Source organism: Pteronotus mesoamericanus, unplaced genomic scaffold (assembly GCF_021234165.1).
Source record: "Pteronotus mesoamericanus isolate MK-2021 breed Mesoamerican mustached bat unplaced genomic scaffold, CSHL_Meso_final contig_947, whole genome shotgun sequence".
NCBI classification, from domain to species: Eukaryota; Metazoa; Chordata; class Mammalia; order Chiroptera; family Mormoopidae; genus Pteronotus; species Pteronotus mesoamericanus.
Window position 1 is genome coordinate 105,088 of NW_026555287.1, and position 17,948 is coordinate 123,035.

Sequence of the window (17,948 nt, forward strand, 5' to 3'; positions counted from 1 at the left end):
AGTAAGAGCTTGAAGTGACCAGCAGACAATGCTGCAATGCATGCCCACCTTTATTTCAACTGTACAGGTAAAAACACAGAAGAACACTGAGATGCCAAAAAGCACTTTACACATGTTCAGGGTCTTGATGATTTACAGAGTTCCGAGCCCATCCAGTGTGAAGGAGCCGAATCGACCCAGCCATCCTGGTCTAGCCCGAGGTCCTCTACTAACTGGGCTTCTCAGCAGAGCCCTCTGCCAGGCCAGGTATCCAGCATAACCAGCTCAGCACACCTGACCCCAAGGTCCCCACTGCAGCTCAGCGGTCTGCGACTTCCCACACCAAGATCTCATTGTGGGCCACTGTGAAGAGCAGGCTGGCAGACGGGGCAAACCTGCAGAGCTGTACCCAGTCATTGTGACCTGTAAAATCCTGTGCAGCTCCCGACACACAGTCCACCAGCCTCAGCACACGCTCTGCAGGCAAAAGGTACAGGGTGGGCGTGGCGTGGGCCCTCTGCCTGTCTGCAGCTCCAGGGCCCAGGTGTTCCCCAGCCCACCCTGGCTCAGTCTCCAGCTGGATGCTGGTGCAGCATAAGAGGATCTGTGTTGAATGGCCTATGTTTTCCACACCCACCACCACCTGTCACTCGGACTAGGGCAGCAGAGCCAAGGAAGAGCCCATCACTGTCAGGGTGTCTAACAATATGCAGTTTCTAAGGCCCCAACCTGAATGCTGAGTCCCTCTGTTGAGTGCTGGGTACTGTACTCAGTACCCCACTTCAGAGATGAGGAACCAGGGTGCAGACGTGAGGGGCATGTCTCAGTGTGGGGGCACAAGTGAATCTACTCAGCCCCACTCAAGATAGGCTGAGTCAACATGAGCACTCACCATCAAAGCCGATGGCCATGAAGCAGGCCCTGGGGGACAGGCTCAGGGACACAGCAAAAAAAGGCAGTGGAATCTTCTTTACCACCTATGGGCAGTGAGTGTTAGTAACCAGGCAGGGATTCCCATGGGCCCAGGACCCTCCTCTCCCAGGGTCACAGGGGCGTGCACATGCCTTCTTCTGGCAGAGGCTGTAGAAGACCACTTCTGGATGTGGGCCGAGGCCTGCACACACCAGCAGTGTCCTATCCCAGGGGCAGAAAGCAGCAAGGGAGGGTGGAGAGCAGTCTGGAGCCTGAGGAAAGGCACAGCATGCTGTGGTGGGGTGGACAGGCACCGTCCCCACCTGAGGTGCCCCCAGGACCCTCACCTTCATGAGGGTGGGTGCTGGGAAGCTCAGCCAGTCCACAAGCTCACAGTGGTCCCGCAGCCAGTCAGAGGCCCAGATGCTGACCCGCTGGTCCCCGCTGGCAGCCAACCACAGGTCTGTGCCCTCCACCCCGAAGTCTCCATACTTGGGGGGGAGGGGTAAGGGCAGGTGGGTTATCTCTTGACCCATTTTGCCCGAGCCCCTTCCCAGCCAGCACCCCCAGACGGGGCCCTGCTGGCTCACAACGTCACTTCACCTCCTTTCTCGTGCTCTGGATGGTAGAGATAGGGGCGCCCCAGTGTTCTCTCAGTACTTGAAAGGTCATCCCCGTGCAGGGGCGGCTCACAGCCACAAGTCCATCCTTGTCTCCAGAGAGGATGGTCTGACCTGAGCCAAGCAGGGGCCACTCTGTTACCCTGCGAGCCCCCAGCCCAAAGGTGTGACCTGGGCCAGGTGGGGCCATGCCATCACCCTGTGAGACCCTAGCCCCTCACCGTCAGCACAGAAGGCAATGGCTGTCAGTGCGGTCAGGTGCGGATGCATCTTGAGCTCCATCGAGATCTGGGAGATGCTGAAGACACGCAGGGTGCCATCGCTGTAACCTGCCGCCAAGTGCTGCTGCTCTGGGCGCCTGCAGGATGGTGGGCTCCAAGCCAAGCAGAGGCAGCTCTGGGGACCCCCGGTGAGGAGCCATCAGCACTCCCCTGGGGAGCGCGACGATGGCCCAACCCCAAAGCCGAGGACAGACATTGAGGCTGAAGGATGAAGCTCCCAGAGCCCTTCAGTGGGCGGTAAGGGCCCCACCCCAAGCACACACCCCCAGCCCCTGCTGCCCTAAGTACCTGGTTCAGCACCTGGAACTGGATCACCAGCTCCATGCTGGCCAAGGACCACACCCTCACACTCCCATCGTCTCCACATGTGGCACAGTGGGACTCACTGGGGCTGAAGACCACCTCGTTCACCTGCAGGAAGCCAGCAGCCTTACCTGCAGCCACGGGGCCCTCAGGCAGAGAGAGGACACAGTGAGGCCGGGTCATTCCTATGAGAGCGCGTGTCTCCTTCCCAGGCCCACCTGGCCACAGCAGCCTCCGCACGGAGTAAAGAGACTGTCCTGACCTTCCGCCTTGTGCTCCCAGCACAGGACCTGGGTAGAATTTGAATCCCAAGGAGCCCATGGGCCATTGAACCCAGCTGTCCTGTTGCTGGGACACCAGAGAATTGTTCTGAAAGAACCTAAGACGCGGTGATGGGACAACGCATTCTGAGGGGGAAGCACAAAACACGCTCCAGGCCATTCCAACATTCCAGGGGCCTCGCCCTCACCGCTGGTGCTGGAGTGGTTTTCCCGAGATTGGTCATGTGTGCACTGACGAAGAAAGTAGGCGTGTGAATGGGTATATTTGGTGTCGGGGGGAAAGGGAATACAGACACTATTCACCAATGAAGTGGCCTAGTCCTGCATTTAGATTTCAAATGTTAGTATGAACTTGAGGTGTATTTTATCTTTAAAAATAATAATCTAGCTCTGTCTGGCTGAGAAGCAATGGGCCCTTCTGGGAAGAAACAGCCAAGTCCAGTCCTGGAGGAAGCTGCAGAGGGAGAGCTTGAACATCTTGTCATTCCACATGAGAGGGAAATCACCAGTGACCATGAGCTGAGGTCATGACTCAGGACCGAGACGCTCCTACCCTGATGGATGGGCGAACACCATGTGTTCTGTCTGCACCATGGAATGGTATCTGGCAATAAAAAGGAGTGAGGCACTGACACATGCTACAACACAGATGAACCTTGAGAACATGTTCGGTGAGAGAAACCAGACAGAAAGGACTGCACAGGGTATGATTCTGTTTATATGGAAAGTCCAGACCAGGCAAATTCATAGTGGTTATCAGGGAATGGGAGGCGAGTGCTTAATGGGTATGGGTTTTCCTTTTGGGGTGATGAAAACGCTCTAAAGTTGATTGTGGTGCCCTGGCCAGGGTGGCTCAGTTGGTTGGAGCATCATCATCCCATAAACCAAGAGGCTGTGGGTTCAACTCCCAGTCAGGGCACATATGTAGGTTGTGGGTTTGGTCCCCAGTTGGGGCACAAGGCAACCAATCAATGTCTCTCTCACATCAATGTTTCTCTCTCTCTCCCTCTCTCTCTCTATTTCTCTATTTCTTTCTCTGAAATCAGTAAGTATATCCTCAGGTAATGATTTAAAAAAAAAAAAACACCTCTCTTTAAAAATAAATAAATAACAAAATTGACTGTGTGGATAGTTGTACAATTGTGTGAATATACCGAAAACCAGTGACTATTTTCCTCTACATTTTATTTATTTATTTTTAGAGAGAGGGGAAGGGAGGGAGAAAGAGAGGGAGAGAAACATCAGCGTGTCGTTATCTCTCGCATGCCCCCTACTGAGAACCTGGCCTGCAAGTCACACATGTGCCCTGACTGGGAATCGAACCAGTGACCCATTGGTTCACGGGCCGGCACTCAATCCACTGAGCCACACCAGCCAGGGCATTTTTTTTTTTTAAGATTTTATTTATTTTTTGAAAGAGGGTAAGGGAGGGAGAAATAGAGGGAAACATCCATGTGTGAGAGAAACATCTGTTGGTTGCCTCTCGCACACCTCCATCTCGGGATCTGGTCCACAACCCACGCATGTGCCCTGACCAGGAATCAAACCAGCAACCTTTTGGTTCACAGGCCAGTGCTCAATCCACTGAATCACACTAGCCAGGGCTGAAAACGACTGACTTTAAATGGCTGAAGCACATGGTGTGTAAATTATACCTCAGTATAAAACTGTTACCAAAAAAACAGAAAAGGTATATTGTATAACCCTTACTCCTCTCAAAATTAATTTCTTTGATGGCTACCATTATCTCCAAACAAATATAAAAAATAAATAAGGATTCAGTAGCCAACTCAAAGGACCTATCAGAGGCTGAAGCCAGAGCTCTGTGAGCAGTCACCAGGGGAAGGGCCTACCCACCAACTCTTAAAGACTTGAAAAGTAAACGCACTGGCCACTTATTGGCAGAACCAACCCAATTCTCGGAAACCTGTCCACAAGGGAGAGAACCACCTACCCCACCGCTCCTGTCCCAGCTCTGTTTCTACCTCAGGAAACCCAATACTCTTCTTGAAGCCAGTTCTGTCTCCTGACTATTGCCACCTGCAACTCCACCAAGGTGACACGTGACTCTGGACAAGAGCAGCACTGAAAGGCAGGCAGCCGCCATTTGCTTCCTGATGGGAGACACAGCTCACCCAAGGAGCTGTGGGACTGACCGGCCCTGGCCACATCCTGGCCTAACCTCCAGATTCTCAGACCCCAGGGAACATGGGAGTAGAAAAGCAGGTCCAGCCCTGGTCTGTTGGAGGCTCTGGGATGGATGACCTGGTTTCTTCACCAAGTAAATAACACGGGGAAAAAAGCAACAGGAGAAAGAGGAAGGACCAAGAGGGCCAGGCCTGTGGGGCCGACACGGGTGGCCACTGTGGCCTACGTCAACACGAGATGAACGTGCGGCTCTAAAGTGTGTGAAACCCTTATCTTGAGAACCTGAAATGGTTCCAATTCAACAGCTGGGCTTGATTTAGAACAACAACAAATGGGGGCAGGGGAATTCAACGCAGACAGAGGGGAGTGAATGTGGGGCTCACAGCCCTGCCTCTGTCCACGGTGGAAACCCCCTCAGACATCTTTGACAACGAGCCAGTGGCCCATGGCCTCACCTTGCTTCTGTGGCCGCTGATGAGGCGGGTACTGGTGCCCTCAGCCCAGTTGACATACCAGAGCGTGCCTGCTGTGGTGCCCACCACACCCATGTCCATGCTGTCGTGGAAGACTGCACTCACGATGGCCCCGTCCAGGGTCAACTCGCGCTCCATGAACACGGAGCTAGACCTAGTGGGGAGCAGTGGTTCCCAAGAATGGCGGCAATGAGAGCCCGGGGAGCCCCGCGCTTCTGGGGCGCATCCACGTTCTTGGGCCCTAGCCTCATGAAGCATGTCCCCACAGAGGGTAGGCCCAGCTGGCGACGGAGTGCGGGCTTACAGCCCTGGTCAGGGGCACCAGCTTGGCACAGAGGCTCACCTGGCTGCTGAGCCCTTGCGCCTCAGCTCTGGCACAGCTCCCACGGCCCACAGGCGCAGTCGCCTGGTGTTGCTGCCACTGACCAGCCGCGATCCTGAACACAGCAGTACTCCTAGGAGGCAAGAGGTGGCATGAGTTGCTTCCCCAGGACCCCAGACAGGGTCCTACTGCCCCAGCACCAGGGCTCTCAGGCAGAGGCCGAGCCCCTAGTTGAGGGGGCCACAGGGACTCCTCAGACACCTACCGATCTCACCGTCGTCTGCCTCCCAAGCCAGGAAGCAACGGCTGGCACTCGTGTCCCAGACACAGATTTGGCCTGCATTGGAGCCACAGTACAGTAGGGGCGCAGCCCCATAGCACAGCGACGTCAGCTCGCCTGCCTCCACAGCCTCGGGGATGGGCTCCCTGTGCACCTAGAGGGACAAGGGCAATGGGGGTCAGTGGCGTCTCAGGGCCCAGCCAGATCCCATACTGCAAAACTGCCTCTGCACCTTGATACCTGGAAGCTGACGTCATCTCCACGTTGTTGTAAAAGCCACAAGGTGAGGGTGCCCTGGCCCACACAGGCAAGCTCGCCAGTGTCCCAGGGGTTGAAGGCCATGCCATGCACTGGCTCTGGGAAGTGGGTGGAGGAAATGAGCTCGTAGGTGGCCATGTTCCACAGGGCCAGGGTTCGGTCGCCACAGTCCCCTGGGGAGATGCGTGACGGTCACACCAGCTGCACAGGGGTCCCAGAACAGGCATGGGAGTCCAGAGGCCACTGCCCTTTGCACCGCCCCCTCGCCAAGCTGACCTAATGTGACAAGGAGCCTATCATCCAGCGAGAAAGCCAGGGCTTGCACAGCGGTACAGTGGTGAGAAAGGAGCTGCTGGCAGGAACCCCCAGGCACATCCCAGATGCGGATCTGGCAGCAGGAAGCGGCGCCACCACTTCCCGAGGCAGAGGCCAGGACCTGCCAGCCGGGGGAGGGGGAGGGATGTCAGTGGGATGGGGGCAGCCTAGGGGCCCATTCTGGCTCTGGGTGGATGGGAAGCCAAAACAGTGTTCCTTCCCTGTGCTGCTCCGGAGGCCCCCCTAGAAGCTGCATTGTAATGCGCAGGACGGGCACCTGGGCATCATGGCTGAGAGCCAGTGTCGAGATCTCCTCGGAGTGGCCGAGCCAGTGCTGCTGGGCACCGGAGTGCAGGTCCTCCACCACCACCAGACAGCCGTACGTGTAGGCAAAGAAGCCTGTAGGGAGGGGGCGCCCCAGAGCGGGTCAGCTATGGGCCTTTCATCCTCCCTGCCAGTTTCAATAGCCAAGAGGGTCACGCTGACCCCTTCCGGGATAATGCTCACAGAAGGTACAGAGAACATGGCTGGAGTAATAGGAAGTGTGACAGGGAAATGCCAACCTAGCCCAAACCACCCTCCATGCCAGTGCTCACTTGCCCTCCTGGGGCCTGGCCTGGGCGTGGAACCAGAGCTGGGCTCTGCCCTGCTTCTGGGCCGGAAGCCAGGGTGTGCGGGGGCCCCTACCTGTGTCCGGCCTCCAGATCACGTTGGCTCGCCCATTCCCGTTGTAGCCCACGACAGCCTTCAGGTGCAGCCACTCACCCCCGGCAGGGGGGAAGGAGACATTCTGTGAGGAAGTGGTCCCAGGACGCTGGGTATGGCCCAGCACCCAGCTGCCCCACCACCGCCTCAGGCTGTAGCCTGGGAATGAGCTTTGGGAGGGACATGTGCCCAGGATGGGACAAATGGCAGGAGCCTCAGGAGGTGCACTCTCCCGGAATGGGACAAATGGCAAGAGCACGGGTCTCAAAGCTTGCACATGGGAGGCCATCTGGGGAAAGGAGGATGGCAGCTGGGGGTGCTGACAGGGAGATGGGGGTGGGGGACGTGGGAGGCGCCTAGAGTCCGGGGAGGCCAGGCAGGGGCGGCAAGATCCAGGGGGCTCCCAGGGAGAGAGCACTCAAGGAGGTGGGAGGAAGCCAGGACCGTCCAGTCCATAGTGGGCTTAGCAGGACGCTGCCCAGGTCCGGTCTGAGTGTCAGCATGACAGGGAAAGCACAGTGTGCAGGGCAGACGGGAACCTGCGAGGTGATCACCGTCCAGGCTTGGACTGCTATCAGCTTTGGGAGCAGCCCCAGGGAGACCCTGGGGGACCCAGGTATTAGGGAGAAAAAATGCTCCCTGAAACCACAGGGTTGTGCCACCCTCACCCCTGAGCCTCTGGGGAGTCCACCTGTGGCACGGACTGTGAGACTCCCACCCCCGGCCAACCTTGGCCATCAGGGAGGCCTTGTAGCGTGCTGTGAAGTGCATATAGGAGTCTGGGCGGGCAGCGGACTGGGTCTTGGCTCTCCTTGTGCCCCAGGCACCTGGCAGAGAGGAGGAAGAGGCCACAGGAAGTCAAACCAACCACAACCATTCAGAGATCCTTCCCTGGCACGGTCACCTGGCCCTGGCTGGACAAGAAAAGTTCCTGACCCAGGACACACTCAGAATCAGAGGGTACAGGTGAGCCACACCCCTCCGCCCAGCCTACCAGGGGCCACAGGCTCATCCACTTGTTCTTTAGGTGATCAGGCCTCATCTCATGGGGTGAACCCGGATCTGGGGCCCATGAGTACCTGCATCTGGGCCAGGCCGGGTCACGAGTGTCCTCACCCTACCCTGCTTACTGGGCTGGCCGTGCGGGTGGGGCAGCATGCTGAGGCCCCAAGGGCCCCCTGCAGCCCCCCAGGCCCCGTCTCTGTCCCCACAGGTCTTCTTCTGCACCAGCATGGGTGGGCCTGAGGCCTGGCAGAGCCCCTTGTGGCTGCAGCTCTCCTCAGAGGGTCCTTCTTCATCTGACAGAGAGAAAGTGCCTGGGGAGGTGGGGGGGGGCAGTGAGAAGACGGCACAGAGCCCCCTGCACCCCTGCCCCACCCCCACAGGCCTGGAGCAGCACCCAAGCATGCCAGAGGGAAGCAGTCCCAACAAGCCTGCCCAGGACTCCACGACCCCTGCCCTTACCATCACCGCCCTCTGAGGGCCCAGCACAGATGCTCAGCTGGGGTGGGGTTGCCTGGGATGGCACGGGCACCTGCTGCCGAGGGAGCCCATTCATCCTGGACGCCGCATCCTCCAGCTGTCTTGCATTTGGCCCTGGGGACAGAAGAGGCTGGTCTGTGCTCAGAGCCTGAGGAAGGCAAAGGGTGGGGCGGGGGGGTGCCCAGCCCCCACCCCATGCACTGGGACCCCCCCCAGGTCAGGACGTGACACCATACCACTCCCAGTATCTGCAGCGCAAGCACCAGATGTCACCACAGACATTCCATCGTGGGGGGACCACTCACCAGCCTCATAGGTTGGGGGGACCCTGGGTGAGCCTCGGACACTGCAGAGGCAATTAGAGAGGATGTCAGGTGGGGAAGGTGCAGCAGGAAGCCTGGCAGACACATATCAAGGGCACCTGCCTTCCCGGGGGCGAGCTCTCAGGGGAGGCCAGGATGTCCCAGAGGAAGATGGCATCGCCCACGCTGAGAAGATGCTGCTGGTCAGGGGTGAAGGCCACAGCCTGCACAGGCTCTGAGTGGCCGATGTACACCTGGGGGCAGCGCATATCACATACAGAAACCTGTGAGGCCTGGTTGGAGACCCCACTATCCTCCCACACCCGGGCCCAGCCAGGCTGGTGACCGGGCAAGAGGTCCTCATGTGGTGTCAGGCCCTACAGGCCATATTCCACCCTCCCTCGGACCCGCCTGCCTGCGCCCACCTGCACCCAGCTGCAGCACACACCTGGCAGCCGGGGCCGGACTGCGTTAAGTAATCCCACACCTTGATGGCTCGGTCGGCAGCTGTCAGCAGGAAGCGGGCATCTTCACTGAGAGCTAGGGAGGGGCAGGCCCCAGGGTGGATGCCACACAGCTGCAAGAGAGCATTCTCATGGGGGAGAGCAGGGCACGTGAGTCCCCTGAACCGGGAAAGCCTCCCTTCTGAAAATGTACCTCTCAGGAGTGGAAGGTGGCCCAGCACCTCCCCTCCTCAAGGCACTGGGGACACCAAGATGGGAGCCGAGGGGAGGCCAAACCGCCAGCCACGGCCCTGGACTCACCTCTCGGACCACGCGGCCTGATGTGGCATCTAGCACCACAATCTTGTTGGATGATGTAGACACCAGCAGGTGGCTAGGGGGTGCAGGACCAAAGCAGACAGCCACAGCCAAGGCCAGGTGGCTGCTGGCCAGGTCCAGGGCACTGATATCAACCCGCAGCAGCTAGATGAGAGAGCAAATAGTCACCGGCCGCAACCTCTGGGCAGAACTCACACCCCCAGACCCAGGGCACGGGAGGCAGGCAGCCTAAGGCAAACACCCACTCTTCCCTGGCCAGCCTGCACTGGGTGCATGTGTCCCCTGCGCCTGTGAGTGAGGGGGGCATGTCTGGGTCCTCTATGAAGTGGGCGTGGCCCCCCCATCTGCCCCTTGATGCCCCTGCGCTCCACGAAGGGCCAAGAGGCCCTGCCTCCCCCTGGACCCCGTCTCGGCAGAGCCCGGGGAGCCGTGTGGCAGCCAACTGGGACAGCCATGGGGTCTGCCAGCAGGGCTGGTGCAGCCCCACCCACGCTGACACACAGGGTTCCGGCTAACTCACATCATCCAGTGAGGCTGCATCCATGATGGTCACCGTGTACTTGAAGGGACCCATGAAGGCCAGCAGACGGCTGTCCCCACTGACTGCCAGGGCGTTGGCACCAGGGCGGGTACCCCGGCACACCACATTAGCTGCCGGCATCACAGGAGCCGATGGTCAGCTAGGCGGGGAGGGGGTTCCCAGAGCAGACACAAAACCTGCCCATAACTGCAGGAAGCAGCCCAGGAGCCTGGGCGTCAGAGAGCCAAGACACCTGGGCCCCAGGGACTGCCACGACGGCTCGGGTTCCCCTGGGCCAGGAGTGACCTCCAAGTGACCACCTGACTGGCTATGGGAGGAGCAGATGCTCTTGGGTGGGCCGGCCCTCGGCCAGCCTGGTGCTCAGGCTGTTCATCTCCTTGGGTGGAGCAGACACAGACCCTCACTGACCTTCAGTTTTGAGAGCCTGGTGTGTCCTAACACCATGCTTGCCCTGGGGATCTAGGTAGTGAGGCCACAGAAGGCAGTTCATTGCTGTGGCAAGCCCTCCCCGCACAGGAACCTGATGCTGGGAAGGTTGGGAAGCTGGGGTGGGGCCGGGCACAGGGGCCTGACCTGCAACACGCAGGACACGGCAGCAGGTGGCAGCACAGTGGTACTGAGCCAGGGTGCCCTGAGAGCAGGCACTGAACAGGAGGCTGCCGTCAGGGCTGGTGACCAGGCCGGTGATGGTTCCTCGGTGACACCTGCCCACACAGGGATGCCCGCCGCCTTGACCCTGAGCTGCACCGACCCTGACCTCCCACGGCTGGGCCTGGCTGAAGCTTCCTGTAGACACCCCTCCTCTACTCCACCCTGCCACCCACACACCCCAGGGGACCCCGCAAGTTTCTCCCATTGGCATCCATGTGGCCAGAGGCCAACTGGGCACCCACTTGTGTTCCACCAGGGTCGTGGCAGCCTCCAGGCTGAAGGAACGGATGGCCCCACTGCTGAAGCCACAGAAGAGGACTGGCTGCGTGGGATGGAAGGCGACTGCACACGGGGCTTCCTCAGGTGATGTGAAGTCATAGAGCTGGAGGGTGGGGCCGTGTGAGGGCAGGCAGGGCGGTGGCTGCCAGCTGGCCAGGAAAACCTGAGAGCCGGCCTCTCTTCAGGTGACCTAAACCTGAAGGTCCCCAACACAGGCCACAAGACAAAGCGTGCCAAAGAGCCTCCCCAGCCCTCCGCCTGACTGGGCCCTGTCCCCTGGGCCTCCAAGTGGCCTGTGGCCCTCCAGTCCTTCCCTCCTGGCCATGCTCTACCTGTTGCAGGGTTGCCAGATCCCAGACTCGGACGGTGTGGTCCTGGGACACAGTGGCCAGCTGCCCCCGGTTGTACTCGGTGGCGAGGGCCAGCACCAGGGCAGTGTGGGAACGCATCAGCACACTATACTCCCGAGATGGTATGTCCAGGAAGCCCAGGTGGCCCGAGGAGGTAGTGGACAGCACACGCAGGCCATCAGGGCTGAGGCAGACTGAACTAATAGGGCCCTCATGCTCTGCAGGCAAGGTGGGTGGGTGACCTCACAGGCCTGAAGCAGGGTGGGCTGGGAACCAGGGCAGGCTGGCCACACCCAGGCTACGCCTCCCTCCCAGCACCCCCAGACACAAACCCGTTTCCTCGTTGTCCAGGGGCCCATCTTCCTGTGGACAGGGACATGCAACTCCCCCATGGCTACCCGCTCCCGGGCTTGGCAATGTGGACTCCCAAGGTCAGGGTGCAGCCCCTCAGAGCCCGGTGGCTGCCATCTGGCCCAGAGACATGGCCTCCCACGGTGATCACAATGGTGAGGTGCTGTCTCGTTCCTACCTGCCTCCAGGAGCACAGAGGAGAAGTCCAGGGGCCAGAGGCGCAGGTAGCCATCCTCCGAGCCCACGGCACACTCAGCTTGGGAGACACTGAGGCTGCTGATAGCAATGCCGGGGCCTGGGGGGCGGGCAGTGTCAGAGCAAGCATCAGAACTGCTCCTCCCACAGAGCAGAGGCCACCTACCCAAGCTGAAGGTCTGCTTTTGTGGAAGGGGGCTCCTGGGGGTCTGTGTGGACAGGAGACGGCGAGCGTGCCGCACAACCATGCGCTGGTGGTCGATCTCCAGGATGTGGCCACTACGGCTGCAAACGTACCTGCCCGGGAAGGCAACAGGTGAGGGCTGAAGGGGCAGACAGGCGGGACTTGACCAGATAGGGGAGGAGAGCAGTACTCACAGCGTGCAGCCATCCTGGGCCTGCCCAAAGGCCAGGCCAGTGAACTCTAGGGCATGATGCTCCCCCAGGTCCACAGGGCAGGAGCGCAGCGCCCCACCTCGAAGTCGCCACAGCCGCACACTGCCTCGCCCGCACGATGCCATCCTGCAAAGGGGTATGAGGGTGAGTGACGTCCGATCCCTGTAAGGAGACTGGGGCTGCTGTGGACAGGGACCCTGAGCCAGGGACGGGCAACAGGCTCAGTGGTTTGGCCCCCATCCAGCCCAGGTGCTGTCAGACACTCATCCCAGCACTGTAGGCGGCTAGGAGGGCCCATTACCTGGTTTCATTAAAAAAGGAAATCTCAAAAGCATGGATGTCAACGTCGGTGCTCACTTTCGCAAGAATGACGGCCTCGCCGCCTCGTCCCACCTGGTCAGTGCTCCAGGCCACCACCATCTGCAACAAGACCCCGCTGACCCCTGCCGCACCTGCCTCCTCTGGGAGGCAGCCTGAGCACTCGGCTAGTAAGGGTGTGGGGAGGGTGACCCCACTGCCCAGAGGGGCCTACACTTGCCCAACCCAGCTTCTGCAGACACGTGAAGCTGACTTGTTCGCAGAAACAAACAGAAAACTCCAACCCACAAGTAGGAAGGAGGTTCAGTGGTGAACCACCACTCAGACAAAAAACCCGGCTGCCCTATGACTCCAGAACACACCACCGAAGAGAACAAGGTGAGTTACTTAAACATTGGCTCCATTCACAAGGCGTGTAAAACACAAGGGAGCCTGCAGTGCGCTGGGGGCAGGGGCCTCCCAGTGGGGCTAGGGTAAGGTTGCTTCCTAAGTGGTGGGGACTTTGCCTCGCCTCCTCAGCCCGCCCTGTTACCGTTTTCCCGTGGTGGTCCTTGCCAACACAGCAGAGCAGCGCCCCACTGTCAGAGAAGCTGTGGATGCGGAGGTGACAGTCAGTGTTACCAGGGCTGGTCCCTACCCACCTCAGAGATCCCTCACCCACCTGAGGGAGCAGACAGTGTGGACAGGGCTCTGGAACAGGGACAGGCAGCCCCTGGTCTGGAAGTCCCAGAGGCGCAGCATGCTTGGGGGTCGTGCCTGAGCTGAGGCCAGCACAGAGCTGCTCCCATCCAACGCCAGGGCAGAGACCTGGGGAGGCGGCAGGTTAAGGGATGTTGTGTGGCCTATACGTGCAAGACACCCCTGGGCCAGGCAGCGCCCACCTTATCTGTGTGGCCGAGGAAGAAGCGCTGTTCCCGGGTGTCAATACGCAGGACCACAATGACTGCGTGGCAGGGGTACACGACAGCAGCTCCATCCTTGGTCCACAGGGCCTGTGCACAGGAGCCGGAGGCTACAGACACAGGCTGGCTGCCCTCATCCCGGCACACCCATTCCCATGTAATGTACACAGGAGTCAATGGGATGCACACACCAAAAGAAGAGAGAAAACTCCCAGACACAACAGACAAGTGAATATATGGGCATGCACACTCACACACACGCAGTTTCCTTTGAGCCCTGTCTGCAACACAAGGAATGCTGGGATTCAGGCAATGATAAACCAGAGAGCCCACAAAGACTTGGAGCCTGTGTCTGGGAAAGCCTAACAATCCCAGGGCCTCCTCCCACACTGTCTCCCACCCCACCCCACAGGGATCTGCAAGCCATGCCCACACTGCCCCACACGACTGCATCAAAGCTTTAAAGGGTGAGCGCTTGAGGGTCCCTGGAGGCTCAAACACTTAGACCAACACTGACCCAACCAGCACTAGTGAGAACAAAGGGAACAAAGGTGAGTGAAGGTCACTGAGGAAGCACTGAGCCACAGTGCAGATGTGAGCAGGGTTGGGTATCCATGCAGCAAGCTTAGGGGATACAGGGCCTTTCCACTGTCTCTCTCCGTGTATGTGGTACTTGTCCAACCCAACAAGGACACGGGATCCCTCACCCATTTGGTGCTATGGCCCCCAAGGCCAATAACTCTCTTGAGCCTCAGGACAGGATCTGGTAGGAAGCTCTGTAACAGGCAAATTCACAGTGAGACCCCAGAAGGCAAATTCACAGTGAGACCCCAGAAGACCCCGTCCAGCCGGGGCTACCCCACTGGGCTGGTTCCTGCCTCCCAAGAAGCTGCTTAATCCTAGGTGGCTTCTGTTGGCTGCTCTGTGGCAGAAGGCCAAGATTCTGGCCACACTGCCAGCCCTGCCAGGGACCCGGTGCTGCCCTTGAGGCCCCACAGAACCCCAGGGGCTGGGAGTTGGGGGCAAGACACCACTAGCCCCTCCTTATTCTTTGTTGAAAGGGACTTTTGCCCAGTGCTGCCCCCCTGCCTGCTCTGCTTTCTACCAGGGGGCTGGATGAGAAGGGACCCTCAGAGGCCCATCTGCCCCACACACAGTTCGTGGTGAGCACAGGCCCACGAGCCCCCTACTCACACCTCATCAAGGCCCCACCCACCTCCTTAGCTTGGTCCACCCCTTCCTTCCTGAAGTCACGCACTCACCTCGTGCTTGGCCACTTCCTCTGGGGCTGCGGGCACCACAGCCAACCTAGAAACAGATCCCTGAAGGCCATTGCCAGCAGCATGCTTGTCAGTGCAGGCCTTCGCGCAGGCCACAGGCACTTGGCTATTGCCACTGGTGTCACCCACAATGGAGACTTCTGAGCACTCACAGGACAGGCCTTCCTCTGGAAGGGGCCCCAAGGGCTGTGGAGAAGACAGTGTCCGTCAGACCCTGGGCCCATCTCCTCTATCCCCTTCTCTGAGAACGCAGGCACTCACAGCTGTGGGGCCAGGAATCTGAACCACAGAGGACATGCTGTCCTGTCCGGACTTGCTGAAGGCCACCAGGTGAGGGGGATGAAGCTGTGGCATGTGCTTTGGGAAGACTGCAACAAAGCACAGGGCCACAGAACCCACTGAGCAGAGTTCAGAGGTCTGAGGAGGGTGTGATGAAAGGCACCGGGCAGGGCAGCACTGCACCCAGGCCCCAGAACCCCTCCCAGCTGGAGAGCTTGAGGCCCCGAGCACCTTACACATAGCCTCAGGGTGACCTCCAGGCTAGCCCCGGCCCCTGCAGGCACCTCGCCTCTGGGCTCACCACCCCAGACCCATGGCCAGGACCCCCTCACCCACTGAACTCTGCACGCCCCGCAAACCAACCTGCCTCAGGAGGGGAACAGCTCCTCTGAACCAGCTTAGGGGGCGCTGCTGAGCTGCCACTTGGGAACCTCAGTTGGGTGGAGGGAGAGTCAGTGTAGGGACCACCCTGCCCTCCCCCGCCAGCCTCCCTGGAACAGGCACAGCTGCTTACCAGATGTGGATGTAGTGGTCGTGCCAGCTCTCCCCCTTTGGCACTGGGAATGACATTTCTCTAGGCATGGGAGTAACAGGCAGCTTTGCCCGCCGGGCCTCAGCAACAGTGACAGCTACAAAGAGCAGAGTTACTCCAGGTCCAGGGAAGCCCGTCCAGCAACCTCTCCTGGCTCAGGCGAGATTCAGCACCAGGGGCCTGCAGGGTTCATCCGACCACCTGCCCAGCCACCACCTCCTTGGGTGGGGAGCGAGGGGCTCGAAGACAGCATGGCACAGGCATCTTTATCAAGTGCCAAGGCCTCTCCTAGCAGAGCATCTGGGAGAAGTGATGGGGTTGGAGCAGCCCACAAATAAGCTGAGTGCAGGGCATGGGGTGCAGCCCTCACCTGGGTCGAAGCACAGGTCACTGGTGTAGAGGCTTCGGACCAGCAGGTTGGCACACAGCCGAACACTCTTGAGGTGGCTGTAATGCCGGTTCAGGTAGACAAGGAGGATGTTATGCAGGTCCAGCTGCAGGCAAGTCCAGCGGGCAGCAGGGGGAGCCACACCGGCCCGGTCTGCAGGAGGCAAGCCAAGGTCAGCAGTGCCCATCCTCACACCAGGCAGCCCACAATGGCTTCTTGTCCTTGGCCTGCCCCCATTCCCATGGCCAAAACCATGTGCCCCCCACTGAGGCTGCCCCTACTCCAGCCTTTCTGGGCCTGCCCCACCTGCCCCTGGGCCTGCCTGTCCTGGACCACCCCTATCCCATTCATGCCCCATCTCCGTGTCACCTTTCCTGGGAGTCCCAGCCTCACAGATGAAGGGGAATTGAAGCCATGTGGCTGTGGACTTGAACTCCTTGAAGAGGTTAGAAAGGGACACCCGGATGACCTGGCTGTCCTGTGGTGACAATGGGTGCCCATAAGGAAACGAGAGGGGGCACCAGGGGTGCATTGCCCCTACCACAGTCTCTGCTCCCGAGCCCAGCACCTCGGTGGACAAGTCCAAGTGGATGACGAAATGCTTGGTGGACAGGGGTCGGAAAAGCAAGTAGAGGTATCGTCCAGTCAGCCCCAGGGACTGGGTGCTGGTTTTGGGGAGCTGAATGTAACTGCTGGCACAGACAGAGCCCCGAATACGATACACAGTGCACTTTAGGGTCTTGTCCTGGAGAAAGAGATGAGTCAGTGTCCCCCACAGAATGGGTGGGCTAAGTGTCCCGGGCATAGAAAAGGGCCCCCACCCATCCTGCTGCCAGGTCCCCTGGCCCACTTACCATCACTGTGGCCACATCGCCCTCCTTAGTGGACCGTTTCCACTCGTCCACTTTGAAGTGTCTGAAGATGTTGAGGAATGGGTGCTGCCACACTGGGGGGACAAGGGGGAGTGGGGACCTTCCTCAGGTGCCAGACCCAGGGAGGGGCCGTGGACTGGGTCTGCACGCTCCCCAGTAGTGACAGCAATCAAAGCGTGCGTATTAGGCTCCCTCCCATGCTCAGCACCAACCAACCCAAGGGCCTGCGACTCAGGCGCTCACGGAGCCAGGCCCCAGGCTCAGTGCACACCTGCCACAGGACCACGCCCGCCCCCCAGACCCCCGGGTCCGCTGCTCGTGAGTCTACCTCGCGCCATGATGCTGCCACTCGCACTTCCCGCCTCGGTTGCCGCGCCCCCACGCAGGGCACGCAGCGCGCGCCTAGCAACGACCGCCTGGCAACGGCGTCACTTCCGCCTTCCGGATGAGGAACACCACGTGACCGCGGGCTGTAACCCCCTCACCTCAGGGCTGCGGGATCCAGCTTCTGCGGTCTTCTGGGGCTCCCTAAAACCCTGCACTGCGTGGTGCGGCCACCCCTGCGCTGTCGCACCCTGGAGCAGAAGGCTTCGCCTCCCCCCGCCCCCCGGTTCCTGCGGCCACTCCCAAGTCAGGGCCATATGGGGGGGTTCTGGCACAACTAGCTATGGGCTCCAGGGGGTTCCTAACTCGTTTTGGGATCCATCTCTATATCTGACATGAAACACAACCCTAGGGGTGGTCCACACCCACTGACAGCCCAACCCTCTGAAAGGGGAGTGCACACCCTGGGTACTCCACTTCATCCCCTCAGCCATGAGGTCAGCTGCCCAGCAGGCTAAACAATGTCCCACAAGCCCCTAGGGACAAGCAAGCCCAGCTCCCACACTCATGCCCAGGGCTCCCCCGAATCTGTGGTGCACCTTCGTCCACTATCCCATGTCGGGTCTGGGAGACAGGACCATGGGTCCTGAGACCTAGCCCCAATCCTGGGACTCTGGGACCCCATCGCAGAGCCAGTTACGTACAATAAAACATCTGGGTCTCCAAGCTGGGCTTAGACACCTGCCCCAACACCAACAAGGAGAGGAAGCAGGATTGGGGGTCAGGTGGGGTAGGGTGGGGTTCACAGACTTGCAAGGAAGATGAGCTGGCCCCAGTATCTCTGTCA

The 17,948-nt window shown here is 59.7% G+C and overlaps 1 protein-coding gene across 1 annotated transcript; it reads right to left on the reverse strand.

Moving 5' to 3' along the window:
* Positions 1 to 155: 155 nt before the first annotated feature.
* On the reverse strand, positions 156 to 17,187 carry WDR90 (WD repeat domain 90). Its single transcript, XM_054586799.1, has 41 exons — positions 17,106 to 17,187; positions 16,760 to 16,851; positions 16,474 to 16,650; positions 16,275 to 16,383; positions 15,888 to 16,058; positions 15,500 to 15,614; positions 15,349 to 15,416; positions 14,968 to 15,074; positions 14,689 to 14,892; positions 14,134 to 14,202; positions 13,406 to 13,516; positions 13,186 to 13,331; positions 13,057 to 13,114; positions 12,508 to 12,626; positions 12,189 to 12,332; positions 11,977 to 12,107; positions 11,794 to 11,910; positions 11,247 to 11,482; positions 10,878 to 11,017; positions 10,558 to 10,688; positions 9,964 to 10,094; positions 9,426 to 9,587; positions 9,110 to 9,238; positions 8,781 to 8,915; positions 8,342 to 8,489; positions 8,008 to 8,193; positions 7,607 to 7,704; positions 6,860 to 6,962; positions 6,450 to 6,571; positions 6,134 to 6,293; positions 5,840 to 6,030; positions 5,585 to 5,753; positions 5,341 to 5,452; positions 4,980 to 5,145; positions 2,081 to 2,203; positions 1,733 to 1,907; positions 1,495 to 1,625; positions 1,239 to 1,382; positions 1,044 to 1,163; positions 872 to 956; positions 156 to 456 (listed from the first exon to the last, which is right to left on the reverse strand). Exons 1-41 carry the CDS (start codon positions 17,113 to 17,115, stop codon positions 299 to 301), a joined length of 5,403 nt encoding a protein of 1,800 aa, XP_054442774.1. The 5' UTR covers positions 17,116 to 17,187; the 3' UTR covers positions 156 to 298.
* Positions 17,188 to 17,948: the final 761 nt, after the last annotated feature.